The 25,836-nt window shown below is 35.6% G+C and overlaps 4 protein-coding genes across 11 annotated transcripts; 1 reads left to right on the top strand and 3 right to left on the bottom strand.

Annotated features, from left to right (window-relative positions):
* The first annotated feature begins 776 nt into the window (after positions 1 to 776).
* On the top strand, positions 777 to 4,838 carry LOC113044301 (OCIA domain-containing protein 1). 3 transcript variants are annotated; one of them, XM_026204146.1, is made up of 8 exons: positions 777 to 977; positions 1,260 to 1,344; positions 1,432 to 1,485; positions 1,883 to 1,930; positions 2,015 to 2,144; positions 2,423 to 2,562; positions 3,751 to 3,885; positions 4,325 to 4,838. In XM_026204146.1, exons 1-8 carry the CDS (start codon positions 912 to 914, stop codon positions 4,360 to 4,362), a joined length of 696 nt encoding a protein of 231 aa, XP_026059931.1. In that variant the 5' UTR covers positions 777 to 911; the 3' UTR covers positions 4,363 to 4,838. The 3 variants fall into 3 exon arrangements, with proteins under 3 accessions (XP_026059931.1, XP_026059930.1, XP_026059932.1); XM_026204145.1 differs by having other exon boundaries at positions 778 to 977; positions 3,748 to 3,885; XM_026204147.1 differs by having other exon boundaries at positions 779 to 968; positions 3,748 to 3,885.
* Positions 4,839 to 5,061: 223 nt separating this feature from the next.
* On the bottom strand, positions 5,062 to 9,605 carry chic2 (cysteine-rich hydrophobic domain 2). Its single transcript, XM_026204148.1, has 6 exons — positions 9,297 to 9,605; positions 8,267 to 8,321; positions 7,721 to 7,876; positions 6,752 to 6,808; positions 6,616 to 6,675; positions 5,062 to 6,532 (listed from the first exon to the last, which is right to left on the bottom strand). Exons 1-6 carry the CDS (start codon positions 9,422 to 9,424, stop codon positions 6,482 to 6,484), a joined length of 507 nt encoding a protein of 168 aa, XP_026059933.1. The 5' UTR covers positions 9,425 to 9,605; the 3' UTR covers positions 5,062 to 6,481.
* A 680-nt stretch (positions 9,606 to 10,285) lies between these two features.
* fip1l1b (FIP1 like 1b (S. cerevisiae)) lies at positions 10,286 to 19,515 on the bottom strand. 6 transcript variants are annotated; one of them, XM_026204139.1, is made up of 17 exons: positions 19,222 to 19,515; positions 18,358 to 18,415; positions 17,773 to 17,890; positions 17,306 to 17,412; positions 16,314 to 16,378; positions 16,076 to 16,183; positions 15,867 to 15,997; positions 15,006 to 15,121; positions 14,825 to 14,878; positions 13,452 to 13,551; positions 13,200 to 13,347; positions 13,016 to 13,042; positions 12,780 to 12,834; positions 11,865 to 11,923; positions 11,531 to 11,711; positions 11,183 to 11,329; positions 10,286 to 10,625 (listed from the first exon to the last, which is right to left on the bottom strand). In XM_026204139.1, the coding sequence occupies exons 1-17, from the start codon at positions 19,298 to 19,300 to the stop codon at positions 10,487 to 10,489; spliced, it is 1,692 nt and encodes a 563-aa protein (XP_026059924.1). In that variant the 5' UTR covers positions 19,301 to 19,515; the 3' UTR covers positions 10,286 to 10,486. The 6 variants fall into 6 exon arrangements, with proteins under 6 accessions (XP_026059924.1, XP_026059923.1, XP_026059925.1 ...); XM_026204138.1 differs by having other exon boundaries at positions 10,286 to 10,628; positions 19,222 to 19,514; XM_026204140.1 differs by having other exon boundaries at positions 10,286 to 10,628; positions 11,865 to 11,920; positions 19,222 to 19,514.
* A 3,784-nt stretch (positions 19,516 to 23,299) lies between these two features.
* LOC113043962 (D(1B) dopamine receptor) lies at positions 23,300 to 24,481 on the bottom strand. Its single transcript, XM_026203513.1, has one exon. It carries the CDS (start codon positions 24,479 to 24,481, stop codon positions 23,300 to 23,302), a length of 1,182 nt encoding a protein of 393 aa, XP_026059298.1.
* Between the last annotated feature and the right edge of the window lie 1,355 nt (positions 24,482 to 25,836).

Here is a 25,836-nt window from a genome sequence, read left to right as displayed (position 1 = left end):
TAATTGTGCTTGTATTTTCTGTATCACACTATGTCATCTCACTCAAAGAAAAACAAAATAGCTACTCATATACACAAGGTACAGGCAAAATGGTTTTGTCAACATTGTTTAAGGTTTATAAGACAATTAAATAGATAGGGCTGAAAATCAGCTTAAAACCCAACATGTAAATTTTATTCATTCATAATCAAATGTGAGTAAGGGACTGTCTGAAGGTAAATGTGAACTGGATCTATGACATGTGTTCTTAGGTTACATGTGATGTACACTACCAGTCAAAATATTTCATGTTTTTTTTAAAGAATTATCTTCTGCTCATCAAGCCTCCATGTAATATTGTGAAATAGTTTTACTATTTAAAATAACTGCTTTCTATTTAAATATAGTGTAAAATGTAATAAATTCCCGTGATTCAGTCTTCATTGTGTCAAAATAAATTAAAATAGAGAACAGTTATTTTAAATAATTAGAAAAATATTTCAACGCTTTACTGTTTTTGCAGTATTTTGGATCAAATAAATGCAGGCTTGGGGAGCAGAAGAGAATTCTTTAAAAAAATGTTACTGTTAGTAAGTGTGGTTGATAAGACTGATATGTACAGTAGACTACATTCACTTACAAAAAAATGTGATTGTGAATTAGTTAATATATAGTTTAAGGCTTTAAAATGTTATTTATATTTTGAGGAATTAGTTGTAGAATAAGTTGTAGAGTCATTTGTTGCTATTCCATGTCAAACCGCATGGCGGCACTAAAAGCTGGTTACTCATGAACTCCTGCAGCACCGTCGAGGAAGAAGGTTCCAGTGGATTTGACATTTAAGCGTGAGTCGCGTCCTTTCTTTTACTGTCTATGGTCGCGTCGCGTGACTGGATAGCGACTGTACTGCAGCCAAAGACGTCGGAGGCACAATGTCCCAGGCCCAGCAGTCTCCAGCCGACCCTGAACGACCAGGAAACTCAGTCGTGGTGTGTTCGGTAACAAGCATCACGTAACAAGACAGAAAATGATAAAGTGATGTTGCCAGGTCACTGTAATGCTGAATGAAGCTGGTCTCTGTAGTCTAACAAATACAGTAGACCTCATTATCCATGAATGCATGCTACATCTCATCTGTCTTACTGGTTTTGGAAATTTGTCATTGTGATATTTTTGAGGGGTTTATAATGCAAAACATTTTTTTAGCCCAGTCGTCATAATAAATAATAATAATAATGGAAATATTTTGTTTATTTATTTGTTTGTTTGTGTGTGTGTAGGGTCCCGTAGGAATCGACTACATCCCCACAGAGGAGGAGAGGAGAGTGTTCAGGGAGTGTAATCAGGAAAGCTTCTGGTACAGATGTGAGTGGATGGCAAGTGCTTATTTTCATCATCTCGCTTGTGGTTTTATTGATATCATGAGTGAATTATTTCTCTACGTTCCTACAGCTCTCCCTATATCTGCCATCAGCATGGCCTTCACTCAGTTCCTTATCTCCAGAGGTGGGTTTATACTTTACGCATAGGATAATATATATTTCAAATAAATGCTGTTCTGAAAAATAAATAAATAAATAAAATACCAGTTTTCACACACACACACACACACACACACACACACACACACAATCAACAGCACAAATCAACACTGATAATTATAAGAAATATTTAGCATGATTTCTGAAGGAGCATGTGACGTTAAAGATGAGTAATGGGACCTAAAATACAAAACCGTTAGATTTCGCAATATTACTCTTTCATTGTATTTTTATTTAAATAAATGAATGTGACTTTGGAAGAGCCTAATTGACAAAAAAATTAAAATTATAATAATAATAATAATCATACAGACTCCAAACTTTTAAACAGTAGTGTCAATATTTTGATCTGTTTGTTTTAGGTGCTCTTGCAGCCTCCGGTAGATTTGGATCTTTGCCCAAAGTTGCTTGTGAGTACAATTTAATCTTACTGAGATGAATAATTGATAGACAGAATATTAAAAGTATGTATTAATGTGTTAAATATGTGTTAGTTGCTGGTGTTTGTGGCTACTTGGGAGGGAAGATGTCATACATGAGGACATGCCAGGAGAAATTTAAGAGCTTGGAGAATTCTCCACTGGGGGAGGCGCTGAGACTGAGACAGCGGCACCAACCACCAGTGTGAGCACCTCATCAGCTACACGAACATGCAGCATTTAACGGTGTAGTGTGCCATTTCTGGGCCACTAGCATTCACAAAATCTCAAAGGATTCATGTTTCACAGAGAACATTTTGAAATCTTTTTTTTTTTTTTTTTTTTTTTTATAAACTGTGGTCAAAATGGTTGTCAAAACTGTTTGGTAACTAACATTGCATGTCTCTACCTGCAAAAAGATTTTTCCCACATCTTTTTTCATAATATATATATATTTTTATTTTTTTATTTTACATATTTCAGGTTTACCCATAAACACCCAGAAATGAGTGATCCAAACAAAGCTGAATTTGAGCCGACCTTTCAACTTGATGATCAGAGGAATCAGTCTTTTTACATTGACCCTATGTCCTCAGCAGCTCAGTATGACACTCAAATTACCGGTAAGTTAACTCATTCCCTGCCAGCGTTTTTGAAAAAAAAAGAAAAAAGTTGCCAGCCACCGTCAGTATTTTTGATCACTTGCACTAAAATTTCATGACCCCGTAATATTTTGTTGTATTCATATTGGAACATGCAATACATCAAAATAAAGAACAGAGCCTCAACTATTATACAAACAAACAAAAAAAAAAACATATTTTTTGTCAACACTTGGTTTTTTTGTTTTTTTTTAAGCTGAGAAATTTTGAGCAAAAGCTAAGAAAATAAATTTTTTATCAAATACTATATCTGGATCATATTCAGTACAATGATCAGTGAAAAGATGCATTAGATGGCTGCATGTACATCTGCTGACATACAGAGCTCATTTCTGCATCTTTCTTGTTTGTGTTTTTGATCAGAAAATTCTGGACTCATTCTGGAGATGCGTAATAGTGTCCCCCGGCATATAACAATGAGAACGCAGAAACCCAGAAAATTCTGGGTTTGGCGGGAAATGAGCTAAAAGTGCTTTCATCTGCATCATAATGGTTAAAATGATAATCACAACTACTTTGCTCAAAAATTATCACAACTATTAATCATAATTGCTCTCATTTGAGAAATTTCTGACATTTCATCAAAATTTCTTCAGTGTTTATTTTACCTCGTCTAGTTTTCTAATTTATCATGTTTCTACACACTCTCTACATTATGAATTAGTAAAGGATAGTTCATCCAAAAAATGAAAATTCTGTCATTAATTAATCACCCTCATGTTGTTCCAAACGCATAAGACCTCCGTTCATCTTCAGAACACAAATTAAGATATTTTTACAACATGAGGGTGAGTAATTAATGACAGAATTTTCATTCTTGGTTTAACTATCCCTTTAAGAAGCCTCTCTCAAAACCTGACAGTGAAATTCCTAATATAAATTCCAAATAATGTCTTCTTTTTATTTCTTTTGTTTTTTTTGTAACAAAAAGATATTTATTTTTAGCATTTTACTGAGATTAATGTTTGGTAATATTAATCTGTCCCTGAGAAGGCAGCAAGTGGCGATGTCTTAAAGGATACAGACATCTGTATAGCTTTAATTTGAGCAGAATCTTTTTACTCTGAATATTAAAAGAGTAGTTCATATTAAAATGTTACTTACGCAATTAATTGCCAATTGTTAATCAACATCCCTCCAATCCAGCAGAACCAATGAACGTTGAGGAGGATGTACAGAAGAAGCACATTCTGTATGAGGAGCTTCGGAGTAAGAACAGGGAAAACTATGACAAACCAGAGCCACTGTTGAAGCCTTCACCTGAGACCATCCCAGCCAAGAGAGGTGACACCTGACAATCTACTAACCCTCGTCATTTTTTATGTTCTCTAAACTAAAAAACACCAATGTAGAAAATAAAATGCCACACGTTCTTCAGAAATCATTCTAATATGCTGATTTAGTCTGCAAGAAACATTTCTTATTATTATCAATGTTAATATTTGAGCTTAATATTTTAATGGAAACTTTTGTTTTTTAGGATTCTCTGAGTAAGAAGATCAAAAATGAATCTTTTTTAACATTTTAATATATGTTTTTACTGTCATATTGAACATTTTCATCAACTTGCTAAATCTGAGGTTATGTAAGATTAGCTGTATCAAATTATTTTCCGTACTCTGTATTTCTGTAAGTCAGAGTTGTGTTTACATATAATAGCTTAGAAAACTTTTTTATAGTCTTAATATTATTATTTATACACATTTCTTTTATTTGCAAACAGGGAAGAAGAATAAATACGGAGACACATGGGAGGAATGAGAGCTGCTTCAACACTGTTTTACTGTCTAGAACTGTCTTTTATGATACAAATGTCTAACTATATCTGACAAATGTCAGTCATTGACTGTACCTGTTTAATTTAATTAAAGACCATTTTTATTTTAAAACTGTGTGCAGCTTAAAGGGATATCTCACCTTCAGTTGCTGGTTTCCATTGACATTTTAATAGTGTGTTGAGAAAAGAAAACAAAAAAACACTACACAAGACAATGGAGACCAGCTGAAGGTGAACTATAATTTAAATACATTATCTAATAATAGCAGATTTGCTATAGAAAGATTGGTGCTTTTGCACTCACTGAACTGGTCCCAAAGCTCCATTAGCACTGCAGTCCAGTTGCTAGCATTTTGAGAGTTTTAGCACATCATTACTGTCTACAAAACTGTATGAAGTTTGTCTCTTTTTTTTTTGTCTTTTTTTTTGTCATTTCATTAAAATCATTTAGGTAGCAGCACATTTGTTTCAAGAATGAGTTGTCATCTTAATACTTGAGATTCATAAACTCATAATCAGAAGTATGAGCAATTATTAGCAGATACAGTTTTGATAAAACTGACTAAACCACAATAATTATGGTAAAATACTTTGACATTAAACCCTTGGAATTTAAACAGACATCACAATATATAGTAGGCATACAATAATCAGAATTGAAAAAAATAAAAGAAACACAAAAATCAAGTTGAGCATATTTTATTTCTGTACAGACATTGTGCATAAATACACTGAAATATTTTTTTTGAAAAATAAAAACGATGTCCCAGGGATTTGGGATGACATCAGACGAGAGATAATTGTAATTTCAGTAATAATATCGGTAATCACACACACACATACACACTTCATAAATTTCAAGTTTTGAGGTCTAATAGGACCAATTGTCTTAAGAGTACTGGGATATGTAACTGTTTTATTAACCTACAATTGGATACATTTACACAAATATAGTCCACTAAGAGAAAATGCCTGCATAGGACACCTGACCCAAGATTGAATCAATAATGAAAAAAAAAAAAGAGAAAAATATTAAATAAAAAAAATCTCTCTGCCCTGGAAAAACCCCAATATTTTTGGGTTCAAATATATATATATATATTCAAAGATAAAGTTCTGTTTATACATATATATATATATATATATAAACATTACTTTTTTTAGACCCCCAATAATTTGTTTTAATGAACTGTTTAACCAAACAAACCTGTAAGTGTCGATTTGTCTCACTTGTGAACCAAACGACAAATAAAATGTCTCGGGACAGACAGAAATAATCACCCACACTCACACAAATCAAGAAACAAACATTTGCTGCTCTTCTTTTTAAACTGAGCAAGTAAACAAGGATAAAAAGTACTCAAAAACATCAAAACAAATCTAATCTGTGCTGCATCACTACCCAGAGGTGCACCTGGACCACACCAGGTCCGTGACTTCAACTAGACTCCAACGTCCCGTCAGAGCACAGATGGTGCGTGGCACAGTCAGTGTTTGATTGTCTTTGTATATAGATGATCATTTGTGAGAAGGAGAGATGGGGAACTATGTATTGTGCATTGACCATGTCCATTTGGCTCTCAGCTAACTGAAAATCTGTTATTCATTCGTAACGTCCATCTTTTTTTTTATTAATACAATAAAAGGGTTTAATTCTACAGTTGTCACATCTTCAAGCCATTCTGCACTGATCCGTTCCACAGTGTCGGGAACAGAAAGTCACTTAGCTAGTGCACACTGTGCAGTCTCTGTGATCTTATTGACATATAGTAGAAGTTCCAGATTGGAGCTACAGAAGTTACTTCCCGTGGCCCCCTTGCAGACTCCGTGTAGTCATGTGACAGTTAAAGTCTCTCTTTGTGTATTCATGCACTTGCGAAACCAGAACAGTCTGTGCGAACAGTATATGTGTGTTTGTGTGTGTGGGTCGTAAACAGTGCTTTCTTGTGAGGAGTGCTGTGAGTGGCGCTCAGACGTGAGGTGAGTCTCTTGCTCAGAGTGTGGAGGGAAAAAGGATGAGGCCACATGATAAGACCATGACAGTACCGGAGAAAGGCACCTCAGGAAGACCACGGCGGAAGGATGAGCTGTAGCCCGCCACTGCTAATCCGGCCTGAAGATGGGAATCTTGGGTAGAAACTCTATTAGGATTACCTAGAAAAAGGACAGCGAACGGTTTATTGTATTTGAAACGGTCACTGTGCAATTAGATTAGGGTGGGTTCGAAGTTGGCTTACATATTCCATCATGTTGTTCGTGTCACACTTCCTTTTGCTGAGCCTCCAATGCAAACACAACTAAATGAACAGAGGGCATGTAGTAAAATTAGCACCAGACAGGAAAATACAAACAAGCAAGCAACCTTGAAAATACCTTGTGATACAATCTGCTGTTTTCCCACTCCAGTAACTTCTCTATGGATCTGCGTGTCTATAGGTGAAAAAAGACATATTATTCAGTATGTGATAAGTAAAATCACTAGAAAAGAGTGTTTAATTTATGTCCTTTATTGTGCATTACTGTAAGATTTTATAGATCTCATATGATCACCATGGCTTCATTTATTTGATCAAAAATTTTGTAAAAACAGCAATATTGTGAAATATTATTCAATTAAAATTTAATTTGTATAATATAGTTTATTCTTGTGATGGCAATGCTGAATTTGTAAATACAGTTTTCGTGTTGCTTTATCCTTTAGAAGACATTTTAATATGCTGATTTGGTGCATAAGGAATATTTATGATTAATATCACAGTTGAAAACAACTGTTCTGTTCTGTTTTAAAAGAACAGCAATTGTTTGAATTAGAAATAGAAATGATTTGTAAGACTGTAATTAAATATAATCAGTCACGTTTGATGATTTCTTAAAAAAAAAAAACTAGTGTTACTAGTGTTTATTGCATTCTTAATATTTTTTTTTCATAGTATGTGTACATTATGTATATAGAAATACACACCCATGCATGTATAAATGTTATGTTTATATAATATAAACCATATGAATATAAATACATGTACATTTTTACATACATACATATATATACACACACACAGACAACAGGAAAAAATAAAAGTAAGGCACACTATGTGTTTAAATGTAAAGTTTGTCTTTCTGTTAAAGCACTTGTTAATTCTTCTGAATTAAAACAGTTATTCAAACTGCAAAACTGTCTGTATTAAATGCAAAAATTACATCCCTATCCCTAACCCACAGATTTCCACAGTAGATGCATTTTTTCAAACCCTGACAACATGCCATAAATGAAAGCAATGAATGATAAAGCTAAACTTCTATGAAGCAAGGAGCCTTCCTTGAAGTGACTCTGAACACACTCACCCTCTTGCTCAGACAGATGACCGGCCACAGACTAAAGCCCAGAGTACAGCAACAGCACAGACAGCCACACAGCAGCCAGCGCACGTTCACTGGGAGAGCCTTCCTCACACAGCTGTTCACACGGTTTATGCTGGCTTTAAACTCCTCTGGTGCGACCTGCCAATGAACAAATGAAGCAGGATGTATATGACCTCAGAATTACATGTGCTACTCCCCACATTGGGTAACACCACTGATCTATATATATATTATAGATCAGTGGGTAACACACACTTTTTTGGAGCTTGACAACCAGTTACCATGAAAAAGAGTAGCTTGAACATTCTGCTAAACATCTCATTTCATATTCCACAAAAATTTGGGGTGAATAATTTCTTTAAGCATTACATAAAGTAACAGCATTAACATAATTACTTCCTTTCGTTCCTGATTGCCAGCAACAACGCTTTTCACTTCTCATTGTGAGAAGTTTATTACTTCTACAATGAATAATTGTGCATTTAATAGTAATTTCTTGAGAGGGAAAAGCCAAAAAATTACACTTACCTTTCCTGTAAGGGCTGAGGGAAATTCAGACTCAAATTTATTGCTCAGTCCAAACCTGCAGGGAAGAAAAAACGGTTTTGATTTTTGTTTTGATTAAACTGTTTGTCCACAAAGGCATACGTAGATTTACTGTATATCTACTTTGATAATTTATTTACTAAAATTAATTGTAATATACAAGACCAGGGGATGGAAGGGAGTGCTGTGTAAAAGTTTAAAGAAAAACGGTGTTAGAAAATATTAAAATAAATACATAAATCATATTTGATTAAAATAATACAAATTCATAAGTAAACAAATTAGTAAATACATTATAATTATAACAGTGCAGTACTGTCATTTAAAATATATGGATATATATGGAACATATTTAGTTTCTGTTAAGCTACACTGCTTAATATTTAAACATTTTAGATTTTATAATATTCATTTTTCAAAGTCTTTATACCAGAAGCTATATAGATGCCTTTAAATTTTTAGTATCCCATGCACAAATCATATTTGAGGATCTGTGGTATCTAAAATAAAAAACCTGGCACCAGAAAACAAAAATTAAAGTTTCAAAACTTACTTTCTTCTGTGTAACACACACACACACACACACAAAATGTCAGCCTCAGTCACCATTTTCTTCACAGCATGGAGAAAAATGTAAACGATGACTGAGGCTGTCAAAAAGAAAGTCACAGGTTTGGAACAACGAGAGGGTGAGAAACTGATCACAGGGCTTTCATTTTTGGGTGAACTATCTCTATAAATGTACATACGTATATAAGCTGCCCTGACAAAACCGAGTTGACTGCCTTTTAGACAGCATTTATTAGCTTTGTATGAACAACTGAAGATTTCAGTGCTTTCTAGGTTGTTAAACTATGAGTCTAGGACACTAGCAATATTTTCTTGGTTGTTGTAAATGACTTAGCATGTGTCCTGCGTTTCTAAACGAGCACTGTGCTCCTAACGGCTTTGGTTAGATTAATAGTGGTTGATGATCTATGTAGGAACAGATCCAGAGCTGCCGGTGTCTTACACAGTGACGTGCCCGGATCCGCGCACTACCACCGGGTCCGGAGCGTATTTGAGCAGCTGCTCCTCCGCGGCCCTGTCCTCGTCCTCTTCTTCCTCTTCCTCGTAAATCTCATCAAAGTCCTCCATCATCGCCCCCCGCCTCGGCCTCTTTGCTTCCCGAAAGAAGCGCCGAGAAAGACCGTGTTTCGCTCAAGTTAAGCAAATATTGGCAATAACGTAAATCGCACGGCCGAGAAGAGAAAAGACGGCACAGAAATATGGAGCAAAACATCAACATCCGCCGACAATCTCGTGCGGGTTGATCTCGGGATACATCGCGAGAGTATGTAAATCAAATTCACAATCATTGGGGCTTTCTCCCTTTTTTTCCTGTTTATGGCTTTCTCATCTCCAAATACGACCATATACCGGGGTACGACCATAAAGTCATTCCTGCCGCAGCAGTGGGAAATAATATATTTTCAGGAGCTAGTACCATAATTCAAAACTGTACTACTTTATTAGATACATTAAAGTAAATATAATCAACCAAGCTTTTTAATAAAATATTTCATTAAACAAATACTATTGTTTTTAAATACACATAACTTGCCAAGAAACAAAAACGCTCTAAATTGATCAAAAATGACAGTAAATACTGATAATTTTATTCAGCAATTTTTTTTCTAAATGGATCAAAGGTAATGGTAAATTAAAATAACTGCTGAACCTAACCTATGAATTCAGAAAAAAAGTATCACTTCAATAAAAATATTAAGCATTTCTAAAATAATATTGAGAAGAAATATTTAATTACCACTAAATCAGCGCATCAGAAGATTTCTGAAGTATCATGCGACACTAAGACTGGAATAATGGCTGATGAAAACACAGGTATAAGATAAATTTTTCAATCAAATATTTAAATAAATGCAGGCTTGTTGAGTGTAAAAGACTTTAAACAATATGTAAAAAACAGCTAATTTACAAGATATGAAAAGACACAACAAACGTTACCAAATGCTCTTTTTTTAATCCAACAAATCAACATCTACATGGTACAACTGCACTGGAGAAAAACAGCAAAACAAGAACGGAAACATGAAAACAAAAAGGAAGGTAAACTGGATTATAATTTCATATAGCATGATTTGGTTGACAACCAACGCAATGATGATAAGAAAGAAGGAGAGCGGAGAAGACAGACAGGAGTTACTCCATGGCCTCCTGGTTCTCCTGGTCAGCAGATCGCTCCTCGCTGGGCTCCTTGCCCTCTTTGCTCCTCTTGGACTTCTTGTGCTTGTGGCGCCGGTGACTGTCACCCTCCTCGCTGTCATGTCTCCGTCTGCTACTACTGTGACAGAAGAGGACAGGGGCAGAGAAACAAAACAGAGAACTGAATTTAAACCAGACGTACTACATAGAACATGCTTTCTTTTAACACACAACTTATTTTTTCAAAAGTACCTACCTTTTTTTCTGTTTATTTTACCTCACATACTCCGAGATTACTGGACACAGCTACAGTCTTAATGAGCGAGTCATCAAGTTACTCATTCGGTTCAAAACGTCTTATGAATGGGTCATTGAATCATTCACTCAACCAAATCATTCATTCTCTTGAACACTAAAGATATTTTGAACAATGTGGGTAACCAAACAGCTGATGGTCCCCATTGACTTCCATAGTATTTTTTTTTCCCTACAAAATTTTTGTTTTGGGTTGAACTCTCTCTTTATTCAGGAAACAAACATTGCTGTGCCCATTGCTGTTGTTTTGTTTGGAACTAATTTCATTGGCACTCAAGTGCAAAATATATTGCCTGGTATGTCAAAATTTGTGTTCATTCTTATTCATTTTGGTGACTTTTTTTTCTCCAAGACAAATTTGCGACCCTGGTATAATACCTCCGTGATGACTTGTGCCTCCCTTCCTCTTTCTCTCGGTGTCTCCTCTCCCTGTGACGCTCCTCCTTCTCACGGCTCGATCGCTCCCGATGCCTCTCATACCCTCTGTCTCCGTAATCACGGTAAGAACGATACCGCTCTTCGTCACTGCACAATACCAAGTTTAATGAATCATTAAAAACAGAACCAGAGAAACTAGGACTAATTATTTAAACATTGAAAGGGTCAAAGATTTAGTTTTCCTTTGGAATAACATTTACTGATGAGTTTATAAACAATTCTACACTTTCAAACTGAAAAACAGAGTAGATCTGTGTAGTGAAGGAGTGGGCTGGCATCATCGCTCACCTGTTATAAGCCACAGCAGAGGGACTATGGTCTCTCTCATGGACCCTTTCCCTTGGCCTCTCTCTCTCTCGCTCTTTTTCCCTCTCTTTCTCTCGCCGAGGGTAATAGTCCCATTGCTTTGGGTTGTCCATCAAGCCCGGCCAGGGGTTAACGGCTCCTTGCATGGGTGGAGGAAACCCACCTGAAAACGAAACAATCCCCAATGTGCGTGCTACTTAATTGAGCTTAATAAGCCTGGAAAACATTTAAGCGCTTGTGATCTGTACTGAGATCTAAATTAAATGAGTTTTTCAGGAGACAAACAAACTGGGGAGATAGTCACACACTACTCTACCTGTAGGAAAAGGGAATGGAGCAACAGGACGTCCGTCATATCCTCCTGGGTGCCCACTGCTGAATACAACACACAGGCAAAGTGTTTAAGTGCCAATCAAGGGTAACAGAGACATAGTATAACAGAAAAGTACTTTTCAAAAACTGTATGTATTTAAATCTAAATACAGGACCCTAAAAACAAACATTATATTATTACATACACAGTCAAACCAAAAGTTATTCAGACAAATTCAACATTTCTCAAGAAAATTTGTGACCAGGTGTGTTTGTAGCAATACCCAAAAATATCAAAATTAATTTTATTTTATGCCAAAAATCATTAAATATTAAGTAAAGATCTTGTACAATGAATACGTTATTTTATAAATTACCTACAATAAATATATCTAAATTTCATTTTTGATTTTTCATTTGGACAACTTTAAAGGTTATTTTCTCAATATTTGAATTTGTTTGCAACCTCAGAATACCTCAGATATCAGAATTTCAAATAATTGTACTCGGCCGAATATTGTTGATATTGTTGCATATCTGTTGTATGAATATTTTTTTTGGTTTGATTGTAAACACAAATAGTTAATTAAATATGAAAATTATATTAAAAATAATTATTATAATATCTACTTTAATAACATCTCATAGTTGTCAAATATATATATATATATATATATTATATATATATATATATATATATATATATATATATATATATATAAATTATTACAATGATAGCAAAGCTGAATTTTTAGTAGTCATTACTCCATTTTTCAGTGTTCTGCTTAATAGTCTTTCCTATCACTTTTGATCAATTTAACGCATCCTTAATGAATAGAAGTATTAACTTATTTGTAAATACCCGTCCATGTACGCTGATGTTAAAAAACTGATAGTTGAGTACAGAAGCTACACCTACTTGTCCATAGTAGGGATAAGGGAAGGAGGAGGTCCTCCAGTAGGAAGGGGAAAATCTACAGCACAAACAGAAACAAGATTTAAACAGAGACACATCAACAGAAAAAAAAGGGAAATTTTACACAAAGTCAGTCATAAAGTTTGTAGATACAGTAGACAGGTGCTTTGGAAACATTTGAGAGGTTAATCATGTGTTGCTTTTACTATGTTTGTCATGTTATTGCACATTCAACTTACTGGGTGGAGGGACGGTGATGGGCATCCCTGTTAAAAATAAGAGTAAAAAAATACAAAGTAAAAAAATGCTATGAGAAACCACACTGTCAATGGTTTTGAAAGTGATTTTTTTTCATACATTCATTGTGGATTAAAAAAAAATAAAATAAAAAAATGAATAAAATTTGACAGTGGTCAGACTTACGTGGAGGTGGGATCAGAGGTGGAGCCTGACTGACAGGAGGAGGGAGGAATGGAGGAGGTGGCATGTTTGGAGGCAGTGGTCCCGGGGGAAAGAAAGGAGGAGGCATCTTGGTGGGTTCAGCCTCAGAGCTGGGATGTTCCGAAATCACCTACAAGTGTTCAAGTCACATGATTCAGTTCCCAGATGTGTTTCCAACATTTCGGCTTTTCAGTAGAGACTGAGGAGAGCATAAGAGCATGTTATGTGAGTAACCTGGATGTTATTCCCCTCCAGATTGTGGCGACGTCGTCCTTCCACCCTGCTAATGGTGGCAGTCTGTCCGCCAATCACATCTATGGTCCCGGGCGTCTTCCTGCAACAAATACAAACATACAGCTTCATGAAGGTGCACATACATTTCTGTGTTTTTCATCTCTGTATTTCAGATGCATACATAAAAACACACACCTTAGTAGGGCTGGGCAATATGATTATATATCAGATGACATATTTGTGCATCAAGTCTGCTTCGTAATTTACAGTGGAGAACAAATAAGAAACATGTTTGAATTCAGAAATACATATGCAAGATGTATCAGGACAAGCCCAAATGAGGAAGACCGGGTAATTGAGGGGTGTAACACAAGTTTAGTTGGTTACAGTTGCCAGGCAGCCCGGGGTAATTATAGTATTATCCATATACTATTATATTATTTAATAATAGATTGTAATATTAAATATTTGTTTATAATATTTATAATTGTTGCTTGGCAAGTATTTAGTTTTAATTTATATTACAGTTTTTTTTTAGTTCTTTTGAGTTTTTCATCTAATATCTATTTTTTATTTTAATTTAGTTTTGTTTCAGTTAATGCCTTTTTTTTAGTTAAACACCACTGCAGTAAATGTTGTGACTTGCAACATTTGTTTTGAATGCAACTGATCAGTTCGATCATTTTCTCATTTAAAAGTGAAGGGTGTTTGTGCAACACCACTGTGTTTATTACAAATTATCCGCTTTGTATCGATGCAGTTCCAAATTAATAGAGAAAATTTATCAAACATCTAAATATATTTGATATTGATATACATTTAATTCCTAGCTTTGGCTTTTCTTCGTGAGCAGAACAAAAATAGACTGGCAATCTTGTGTCTAAAATGTAAGTTACTCAATACAAGCATTTCTGTACTTTTGTATAAAATCAATATTGCACTCATAAACTATATTGTCATTCCAAATATCAGCAGATATTTTGAAAAGCAACTTTATAACAATTTTATTTAAAATATAAACCATATATAGAGAGAAAGAGAAATGTTGGTCATATAGCCTAGCCCTACCAAAATGTCATTCCCAACTTAGTACAAAAAAACACATAAACCCAATCTAACATAATGCTCTAATGACTACACAGTTTTGCAAAGAAAAACGGTTCAGATTGCTGAGTCTGTTGTCAAAGCAGCAGATTTTTGCATTTTTTTCATAGTGCTTTTTTTGATTAAAACATCACCAACAGAAATAAACGGTGTCAACAATCAATAAAAAAAAAAAGAAAAAGACAATAAATGAAGCCTGTTTAATTTCATATTTAAATGTCTACTCAGGCCTTCTAAAACAAACCACGCCCATGTCACCTCCCACTTACGTATAATAGGACATTTCTTGAGAGGCAGGCCCTGCCCAGTGTGGAGGGGATATCCTATGAGGGCATGGGTAAGGGGAGACAGGCAAAAATGAGTTACTAATCCCCTCTCCCACATGACAGATGCGGGACAAACACTGTACATGCATTCCCAAACATAAAGACTGAGAGAGAACATGTTTACCTCGCTGGGTTGAGACCTGCTTTATACAGGTTAGATGGAGAGGAAAAGTCTGCTTTAGCTGCATGAGCTGCAACTGTGATCTCCTTCTCACTGTTACCTGTGCGACCCTGCTGAACCTGAAAGAAGAAAGAGGTGGAAAAGATCAAATGGTGAACATGAATATATCAACATGCACACCTGACTAATAATTACTCATTTTATTACAACTAACATGATATTATCCGACTGGAATGTAAACGGTTGGGCTTGGAATCAGAAATCTATTCTTATTCAAAACTGATTCCATTTTTTTGCAGATGGTTCGGGATACTTCCAGTAATGGGGATGGTATAAAAACATTAAAAATATGCAAATATACACATATAGTTCAAAAGTGGGTATTTCCAAAGGATCATGGCTGCTAAAAATGTAACATTGCCATCACAGGAATAAATAGTATTTAAAATACTGTATCTTAAAATAGTGATAATATTTTACAATATTACTTTTTTTCAAATAAATGCCGCCTCATTGTGCATAAGAGACTAATTTCAAAACCGTAAAAAAAATTTACCAACCACTGAGCCACAAACTTTTGAACAGTATTGTAACATGATCAATGAAAAGTCAAGAAACAACTTTAGGAGAAGTAAAGTTGTCAGATACAATAAAGCTGAAATGGATTTAATTTTGTCAAAGAAAAATCATTTAAATAAATCTGAAAGAAACTGTATTTTACAATTCTGCTGAAATGCAAAGAATTGTCTTCCAAATATTATAAATCCCTAAGAAATCATTAAAAGACCTGGAATAGTATAATCGGAAGCAGAATTGTACAAATCTTCACCATTTCCATCCTGAGTAACAGTTGATTATGCTTACTGAGATCTTGCTGGTGGTGGATCCAATGTTGAGGATGTCAAGGCCCATGCGTAACCTCTTCTGCTTTTCACAATATGCTTTCCACGTGTCCTCATTAAAACCATAGTTAAAATAGTCAGACAAGTCCGCACCTGTAAACATACATATGCTTAACAATACAGACACCACATGCAAAAACCACAAAAGTGTCATGCTAAGTAAATACACACCTGGCTTCCTCCATGGTTTCTCCTCAAAGGACTCCATGTCCACTTCCAGGACTGGAACTCCATTGATGCTGCCTGGAGCTTCGAGGTCTATGCCCTTCACTTTAGAACCTACTCAACACACACTTAAATTATGTCAAGAACTGACAAATGGCGCTTTCTTTGTATGAAAAGGCATCTGTAAGTAAACGGATAATTTAGTCAGAAAGAACCAAACTTTGAAACACATAGTTTTCCTCACCTGCTCCATATGCTCTGCTGCCAGCTGACTTTATGTTTAGATTCACTGGAGTTCCTCCATATGCCCTGCACAATAAAACATCATAAATACATCAGATATACAGTCTATTTCAGTTAAACACTATCAAAATAACATAGTAAAAAAGTAAAACACAGAAAAAGCCCCATACTACATAATAATTGATTATTTAAAATGTATTTATTATTCATTCTCTCTTCTTATCGCTTATTACTGCAGTACATTTTCAAATTCAAAGCATTAAAGCTCACCAAAAATTTAAATTCTGTCATCATTCATGCACCCTCATGTCATTCCAAACCCATTAGGCCTTGGTTAATTTTCCAAAATACAAATTATGTTTTTTAAATATTTATTTTTGATGAAACCTTTTCATTTCTGTTCCAGCGAGCTCAGATCGTAAAATGCAAAAAGGTCATGAATGCATCATAAAATTAACCCGGATGAATTAAGCAGTTTAATCCAAATCTTGTAACAAAATATTAACATTTTACATGATGACGTATGATCTAAACATTGATATAGATACATAAAGCATATCACGATATGATAATAAATACGGATGCTAAAATGCACAGGTTTCAGGGTTTACCATATTTGATCTGCTCTGTGTGCATTCATACATAAAGCCTAAATTAAATCGGTTTCTGATTACCTGTACTTTCAATGGAGGCACAGAAACGTTTCAGGTTTTATTCAAAATATCTGACTTGAGTTTAAAGATTAACTGAAGCCTTATGGATTTGGAACGACATGAGAGTGAGTAAATGACATTTTTTATATTTTTGGGTGAACTGTCCCTTTAAAGCACACGATCCAAGTGAGTTAAACCAGAACCCTCCACTGTTTGTCTGATCCCCTTCAATCTTCAACAGTCCATCAGCTTGGATTGCAGGCGATGTCAGGTTATCTATCAAACATCCAGTGTGAACCTTATAATCTTCAGAATGTGAGCACAATCTTTGGATGCTTACGCGTACTGTGGCGCTCCTGTTTTTATATCGCCAATAGTGACACGGACATCATCATCGTCATCATCACTATCACTCTCACTGTCTTCATCTTCTCCAGGTGCTTCCTCCTACAACAAACAAAACAACTGTTTTTTGAGGTTCTCTTCATTTAGAATCATTAGTGCTATCAAACGATTAATCACATCCAATATAAGAGTTTTTGTTTACACATACATACATACATACATATTAAACGAGGCACTTTAGGAAGGTTTGGACAAGTCTTAACTTTTATAAAGAATATCTCTTTGGGTCTGAGACTTAAGTTTTTGCAACTTTATGAATCTTACAGATGTGCAAACAGCTTGTAACACTCCAAAGACAAAGGAAAACATGAAATCACATCATAGGACCCCTTTAAATATATTTCAGCACAAAAGCAATCATAATTTAAATCAAATGCATTAGAAGCGAATGAAGCAGCTTACATTAGTTTTATATGTTACCTGACTGGTCACACCATTTCCAGTAGTGGTGGTGATGGTGGTAGTGGTGTTGTCTGTGGTCGCAGTGACCTCCTCGGTAACAGGAGGAGCAGAGGTCGCACTGCACACACAGATAGATCAGCATGAAAATGATGAAAACAAACGCAGATGGACTTAAAAAGGCAAATCTTAAAATTGGCATATGTTTTACAGGATATGCTGTTAAAAAAAAAACAAAAAAAAAAAACATGACGTGTTCCTGCAATGAATGTTTATGCAATTTGCATTCTAAAAGCCCATGTCATAGAATCAAAAAACTTCAGTGGAAACACCTGGAAGTAACAAAGCAGTGTGTGATCATTCAGACCACTTGTACACACCAGTTACCCACCCAGGGGGCCCGCAAGGGAATCCTAAAACAGTGCATCTAACAGTACAGTACTATAGTGAGTAGAGAAAAAAGCTAAATGTAGTTTAATAGAAATTAAATGTTTTCAAAATAATATTGACATTGCTATTTGGGGGTCTGTTGAATCTAAAAAATTGAAACGCCACTTCATCATTAACAGTAAACATGTCATTTCTCACCTGATGGCTGCTGTCAGTTTGGCCTCCTCTTCTTCAGTTTCTTTACTTTCACCTTCATCTATAAAACAACAAAACACTGCATGAGCAACAAAATCAGTATGAGCACAAGGTACCCAATATCTATTGGTAAGTATGTTAAGAGGAGCAGCTCATAATATAAATATTTAATATTTACCTTACAGAACCATGAACAGATTTGATTATTGTATTCTTGAAAATCATCTCAAAATCATTCTAAATGAGAATCTATCCGAGATCTGAATTCTCTTTCAGTCCCCTCAGAAAGTGAAATCCATTCTTTAATTATATCTCAAAGAAGCTATTAATATAAACAAAAAAGAAACCATTATGAATGGGTGAAAAGATTCTACCATTTTCTCAAGACAGTGATCACAAAAATCGTATATGTTCAAACAGAATTAACAAAGAGAATCTTGAAAAAAATATATATATTAACATGTATCAAGCGGCGAAGAATCCGGTCTCAGTGTGAATCAAAGTAGAATCTCGTAAAGTAGCAACAGAAAGAACCTTGAACAGATTCGAAATGCAGAATTCTGAATGGAATCTATCAGCTACCATGGGAACGATTTTCTCAAGAATAACAGAATATCGAACAGAACCTAAACAATTCAGAAATAGATTCTATATCTATTCCCTCGTAAAAAGAAATTCGAATTAAACCACAGACGTGAAGTTTATATCTAGTGACGTGACAGGTATCTCATAACACTGCAGTCAGTACAAAGGCCCCATAATAATTACGCATGCCAATATATGGTGTTGTATATCAATAACCACTTTTCGCCAAGCCGTTAAAAATACAAAGTACAGGAGTGCCGAACAGATTTGGCGCTCACTGACCCCCGTACAGCCATTCCTCCTCCTCGTCTCCTGCACTCGCATCAGTGGTGGTGGTTTTATCCGCCTCCTCTGCAGACATCGTCTCCTCTGGGCTCTACAATGCGCTCCAGAAGCCAAAGACACGGTCAGATTAAAACCCACCAACCCCGAAAGAGCGCAAGGGTATTTCGGTGGGGAAAACACAAACGTGCATACGAATATACAGAACAAACGTATTGAATGATGTTTACGGAGCAATCCACACTTCCTTCAGTCTCTGTAGGATGTTCTTGCAGACTCGAGGACATCAGTTCCGGTTCATGGGTGTACAAATTAAAAGTCTCACACCCACTGTTTGGACCTTCGGACTCAGTGGACGGAAAATAATGTTTCTTGTGATCTTAAAAAAAAAAAAAAAATATTATGCTTAAATACTTGGAATGAGTTTAACTCTGGTATACACGTGTAATCAGTTAATTCATAGTTAAGATAACTGATAAAACAATTATGCATGAATTATTCCTATTGAAAAGGCATCATTCCAGGTCTCCCTGGAACCTTGGTCTAGGTACAAAGTTATTGAATATGCATGTTATATATCGTGAACATCTGTTACATTTTCACGAAAATAGTGTAATATATCTTCATTGCGCACATCAGCCACTAGATGTCTCTAAACAATTACATTAAGTTCTTGGAGAGCTCAATATAATAGATTAGTGTGATTCTTTAGCTTGTCGTTAGGCCTGTACCATGTTAATCCTGATGTACAGATTCCTAAAACAATTATGTTCCTGGAATTTTTTTTATATAAGTATATATTAAAGTAAATAATAAAAATGCCATATCATTTAATTAACTTGATATTATTTAATTACTAATACGTAAAGGGCATGATACCATGAACAGTTTCAGATCAAAATTTCAAATAGTTTTATTTAAACAAATTTCTTATACAATTTAGGATGTGTGTTTTACATAAACAGTAATGAAATGTGAAAATTTCTCACACATTCTAACTGACAAATTAGATAATATTTAACTAGTTGTGTCCCTGTTGTAAAAATATAAAAACAAAAAGTAAAAAAACTTGAAAATGTTACACACTTCATTAATTCCTGTTTTGTTTGTGTTTCGACCCTCAGTGACTGATCTCCTGTGCACATTAACCTCTTTGACCAGTTGTAGGAAACTCAGTGTGCAGGCTAGCATTACTGTGAGTGTTTGATGACCAAGCACACGGACAGAGATACTCTTTCTTCTTCATTAAGTAAGCATATGCAATGGCCCCAAGAAGCATTTGGATACTTAAGCCACATTTACTTACAAAATCAAGTTACATCTTCAGGACAAACAATACTAGAGCTTTTCTCATAACCAATCACTTTTCTGAGCCCTTTTTGCATTACCTTAACCTGTCCTATTGTGATTTATAATGATATATGAAGTCAGTTCTGAAGTTCACAGGTGTCTTAGCAGAGAAACCACAGGTGTTGCCCATCACATTAAATACATGATTCATCAGCGTTTGATAGCCAGAAAGCATCCAGATACTTTTTGCCTTAATTTTGATAATTCTGTCTGTTGTTTTATTATATAAAACATATTTAAAAAATGCAAAATATTTAAATTCTAAAACTGTGGGTTTTAGAAGTTTTGTCAAATACTCTAACACTAGTTTATAGAATTTGGCGTGTCAGAAGGTGGGACTTCAAAGCAGCGCAAACATGCATAATGTAAGAGGACTGTGATAAGAGCATGAATTAATGTATAATGAGAGCACGACAAAGCCAAAACCCAGACATTTTACACAATTTAGAATTCCTGGTCATGACATACTGTCTCTGGGAAAAACAGGACATATGGTCACCCACCTTATTGCAATGATATAAATTTGAAGTGTGACTTAAGAGTCCAAATATTTTGGGACCTCTGTGAATATGGAATTTACAGTTACTCAAATAAGGATTTTAAATGTTACAACTACTGGCACCTTTTCCCATCAGACATCCCAGCTGGTTCAAGAAATTAAGATTAACAATTTAACAATTTCAGTAGAAAAACCATCCCTGTGGATTCCAAAATTAAAGCAAGCCTCAGGGGCTGGATGTGATTCAAGAATGAAGACTTCAAGGACGGTGATGTATTTTTAGCTTAAAGGGCCATCAATTTTAAACACCTTTTCATTTCAGCGACAAATCTGAGCAGTGATTTAACTCACAAACATATTTACACCAGTTTGCATCATCTTATAAATATTATTGGAGTTCAGCACTTGTCATTTAAAATCATCATCAACAACAACAAAATACAATTGTCAAAATACTTTTTTTTTTTTTTTTTAGTTTGCATACAGTTATTAAGGGATTAGGGATTGCCTTCCCATGTTTTATTCATTGCTGTGAGCCAACTGAAACCTCTCATTGTGAATTAATTACATACGTAACATGCCTGTTGTGAATACACTCTAGTCCAATGTGTCATTAAAAAACTTCCAAAATGCTCAGGAAATGCTGCTGTGTGCAACTTTTAAAAACCTTGTGTGAAATGACTTTTGGTGTTTACAATTTTGTGCTTGCAATTTATAATCAAACATATTAAAGCATAAAAATTAGTAGTACTGTAAGTTTCATAGATGGCGAAGACATCCAACCTAAATGAACAAAGTCAAGATGATCAACCATATGAAGAGAACCTGATTGTTATGCACTGTTAAAAATACCATGTTCTTCAACTAACAGACCCTGGTAAAGGTGAAAAACATCAACATGTACAACCCTATGCACTTTCAAAGAATCATCAGCGTGACATACATAAATCGACGTATAGTCCAAAAGCTCTTGCACACTGAAATGTAACATTCCTTGAGTGGAGATTGCAGCCAACTAATTATTTATGAGAGGAAGTGCACTCGTACCTAATGGAAAACGATACTAGGACTCGTCAAGCTCTTTGGCATCCAGTCTATCAAAACCTCAGACCTCTTTCTGTGGCCAAGATTACCTGAACTTAGTGGTATTTTTCACATGTATACAGAGAAGTAAACAAAAGATTAGGTTATAAGGAGACATAGGAAGTTGTCACAAGGATTATAGCTAAGGAAGTTGAAGGTTTTGGTGTCAAATCCAATTGGTTCCAGGCACCTAGTTCAAAATGTTCAGAATGTAGGATATGCATTATACTCCAAACTACAGATTGTGGGTAAAAAGTGAACACAATTAACTCAAACTGGGATATATTATGCCAAGGGTGAAAAATACTGTGGAGAATATTTTAACATATCTAAAACATATGTATTTTACATAAATGTAAGTTTGGTGAAAATTCATTTCAAGAGGTTAATCTGGTGTAAATTCACTATAGCACACAAGGAACAAACAAGCCTTTTCACTTATTTTCTTTTAACCATGGCAAAAACACTTATGAATAAATGCTAAAGGGATTGTTCACACAAAAAAACTATGTAATTCCTGTATGACTTTATGAACACCAAAGAAGATATTTGAAATTATTTTGGTCACCAAGCAGTTGATAATCTCAAAATGTAAAAAAAAAAAAAAGTTCATACAAGTTTGTAGACATGAGAGTAATTATAATGACAGAATTTGTATTTTTGGGTGAATATCCCAGTTCTTCATAATGTTTCAGGATTACATTCAAAAGAAGGTTAGGCCAATTTGTTTTATAAAATGTTATTTCAATCAGTTTAATTAGATGTGTGTTACATCTTAAAAATAATGTTTTGATTATTTTGTAGCCTGTTACATAAATAGGCTACATTTTGGACGGATTGCTTTACTATTTACAAATCTCTTTAAAAAGAAAATATATATTAAAAATGTCATTCTTACTTTGAGATTGAAATGACATTTTTACCTAAACAATTTAAACTAAGACATGCCCCTCAAAATCTGCCAATAGTGACAACATGACAACATAAGTCAATGTGTAGTGATGGGACTCTAACCTGTTTCCTGGACATTATTAAAGTTTTTGGAGGCAAAACGTTAAGGTATGTGCATACAGAAACTGACTTTCAAAAAGAAAACCTGAGAAATATTAATTGTAAGTCTTGTCTCTCCTATGCTTAACAAAAAAGTCATTTACTCTGACACACATCTTCAGAGTTAGTATGCTGAACCTCGCTCTCATCTCCAAACATATGTATCTTCACCAGTGGATGTTGCATTCCGTTATCCACCTTCTCCAAACTGACATAACCGACCTCCATAGTGTTAACGGAGCTGCCCTGATTATTAGTGGACACCGGATCCTTGCACTGAATATCAAGAGGTGTTTCGGTGCACAGGCCATGGCAGCACAGAAGTCGAGCAAAAGCATCTCTGAAATCAGAATTGAAAGCATATATGATCGGATTGAGAGATGAATTGCACCAGCCGAACCACACGAACACGTTAAAAGTTGCTTCGCTGACACAATTTGGCTCGTGGCAGAAAGGAACCGCACAGTTCAGGACGAAGAACGGAAACCAGCAGCACACAAACACCCCCATAATCACGGAGAGCGTTTTAAAGAGCTTGGTTTCTCTTATCGCGCGGTGTTGGAGAGGACAGGTGCGCGCACCTGCTCTGCAGTTCTGCGCGCGCTGCGCTGCACGCTCCAGCGAAGAGATGCTCTTGATTTGAACCTGAGCAATGCAGTAGATGCGCGTGTATGTGACCAGCATTACTGCTACCGGAATGTAAAAACTTATTAGAGAGGATGAAATGGCATAGGTTCTGCTCAGACTTGAGTCACACATTTCCTTGGTGGTCCAGTTGTTTGTGGTGACCGTTCCCAGGTCTGCCCGGTGCCAGTTCAGCTGCACGGGCACGAATGATATGGCCACCGATACGATCCACGTTACGCTGACCATAACGAGGGCGACTCTACGGTTCATCTTCCTCTCGTATTGAAACGGGTTTGAAATGGCCCAGTATCGATCCAAGCTGATTACGCACAGGTTCAGGATGGAAGCGGTGGAGCACATAATGTCAAAAGCTACCCAGCACTGGCAGAAAGAGCCAAACGCCCAGTGTCCTGTCACCTCCGTGGCCGCTTTCCACGGCATCACGAGAACCGCCACCAGCAGGTCAGACATCGCCAGAGACACGATGAAGATGTTTGTAACTTTTCCTCTCAGGTGACGGAAGCGCAAAACCGCGGCGCAAACCGTGAAATTCCCCAATAACGTCCACAGCACGAGGAGAGAAAGCGCGAAGCCTAGAAAGATGCGACCCGCTGGCTCTCCGTGAGCGCGCAGGGATGTGAAGTTGTACATGTCTTCAAGTGTCACAATATAACCAAAAACACACCAAAATGTATTCCGTGTGGCGGACACCGCATACTCCCCGCCAAAGCAATCCCATCTACATCAGTTTTGACCGGATCTTACGGTTGACCTCATTGTTTCTTACGACCCTCGCTGAAATGTTCACGACTGAACGACAATCTGATTCTGAAGTGTCTCGTGTCTCTGCAGGTCACATTCATACGGGTGTAGAACGCCTTCTTTTGCCCTTTTTACCCAATAGCCTAAAGTGTCACAAAAATATATCTGGACGCTTAATCCATCTCCATAGTAAAAATTAATTGATGTCATTTCATTACAACAATATATAGGCTAATAAATAAATATATCACACTTTTTTTGGTTGTCAAACATTAGTTTAAAATAAAGCAAAAGTTCACCCAAAAATTACAATTAGCTGAAAATCACCCTTAGGCCACCCAAGATGTATGAGTTTGTTTCTTCATTGAACAGATTTGGAGAAATGTATTAGGCTACATCACTTGCTCACCAATGGATCTTCAGAAGTGAATGGGTGCCGTCAGAATGAGAGTTCTGATAAAAAGCTGATAAAAACATCACAACAATCCACAAGTTACCCACAGGACTCGCAGTCTGTCTTTTGAAGTACACACCTGTAAAACAAAGCCATTAATAAATGTTTTAATTTCAAACCATTGCTTTCTGTTAAAATATGAGTCCTCCATTCACTGCTGTCTCTGGTAAAAAATAAATAAAAATAAAAATAAAATTCTTTCAATTTTTATAGATTATGGACTGGTATTTTCGCAAGACAGTTTAAAATTAAGATGTCTTGATATATTTGTTTCCTACAAACACAGATTTTCATGTGGATTACTGTGATGTCTTTATCAGTCGTTTGGACTCTCATTATGATGGCACCCATTCACTGCAGAGGATCCATTGGTGAGCAAGTGATGTAGTGCTGAGTTTCTTAACGTCCTGCTAAATTCCAAATCTATTCAGATTTTTTTTTTTTTTTGGGTGAACAGTTTCTTTAATGTTATGTCCTACAGTGCACCCCTTCAGGTGCAGTCACATTAGATAAATTTCAGTGAAATTTAGCATAGAAAAAGTCTATTGTCAATAGCATATAGTGGTGATCACACGTAAATCACTTTCAATCCAAGCTTGTAATATAAGCCTACAAATAAAATTGCTAACGGATAAAGGAGATAACTAATGTTGTATTAGATATTAAAGAATAAACATCTAAGAAACCATTTATAATGAAACAGAGAGCTGAGGAATGGCTCATAAAACTAAAGAACTAAAGAATACTAGTTAAAAGGGATAGTTCTCCCCAAAATGTTATCCTTTTTTAC

This window comes from Carassius auratus, chromosome 26, assembly GCF_003368295.1.
Source record: "Carassius auratus strain Wakin chromosome 26, ASM336829v1, whole genome shotgun sequence".
Lineage (NCBI taxonomy): Eukaryota > Metazoa > Chordata > Actinopteri > Cypriniformes > Cyprinidae > Carassius > Carassius auratus.
Note: the sequence above shows the minus strand (reverse complement) of the source record. Positions and strands in the feature narration are given on the sequence as shown.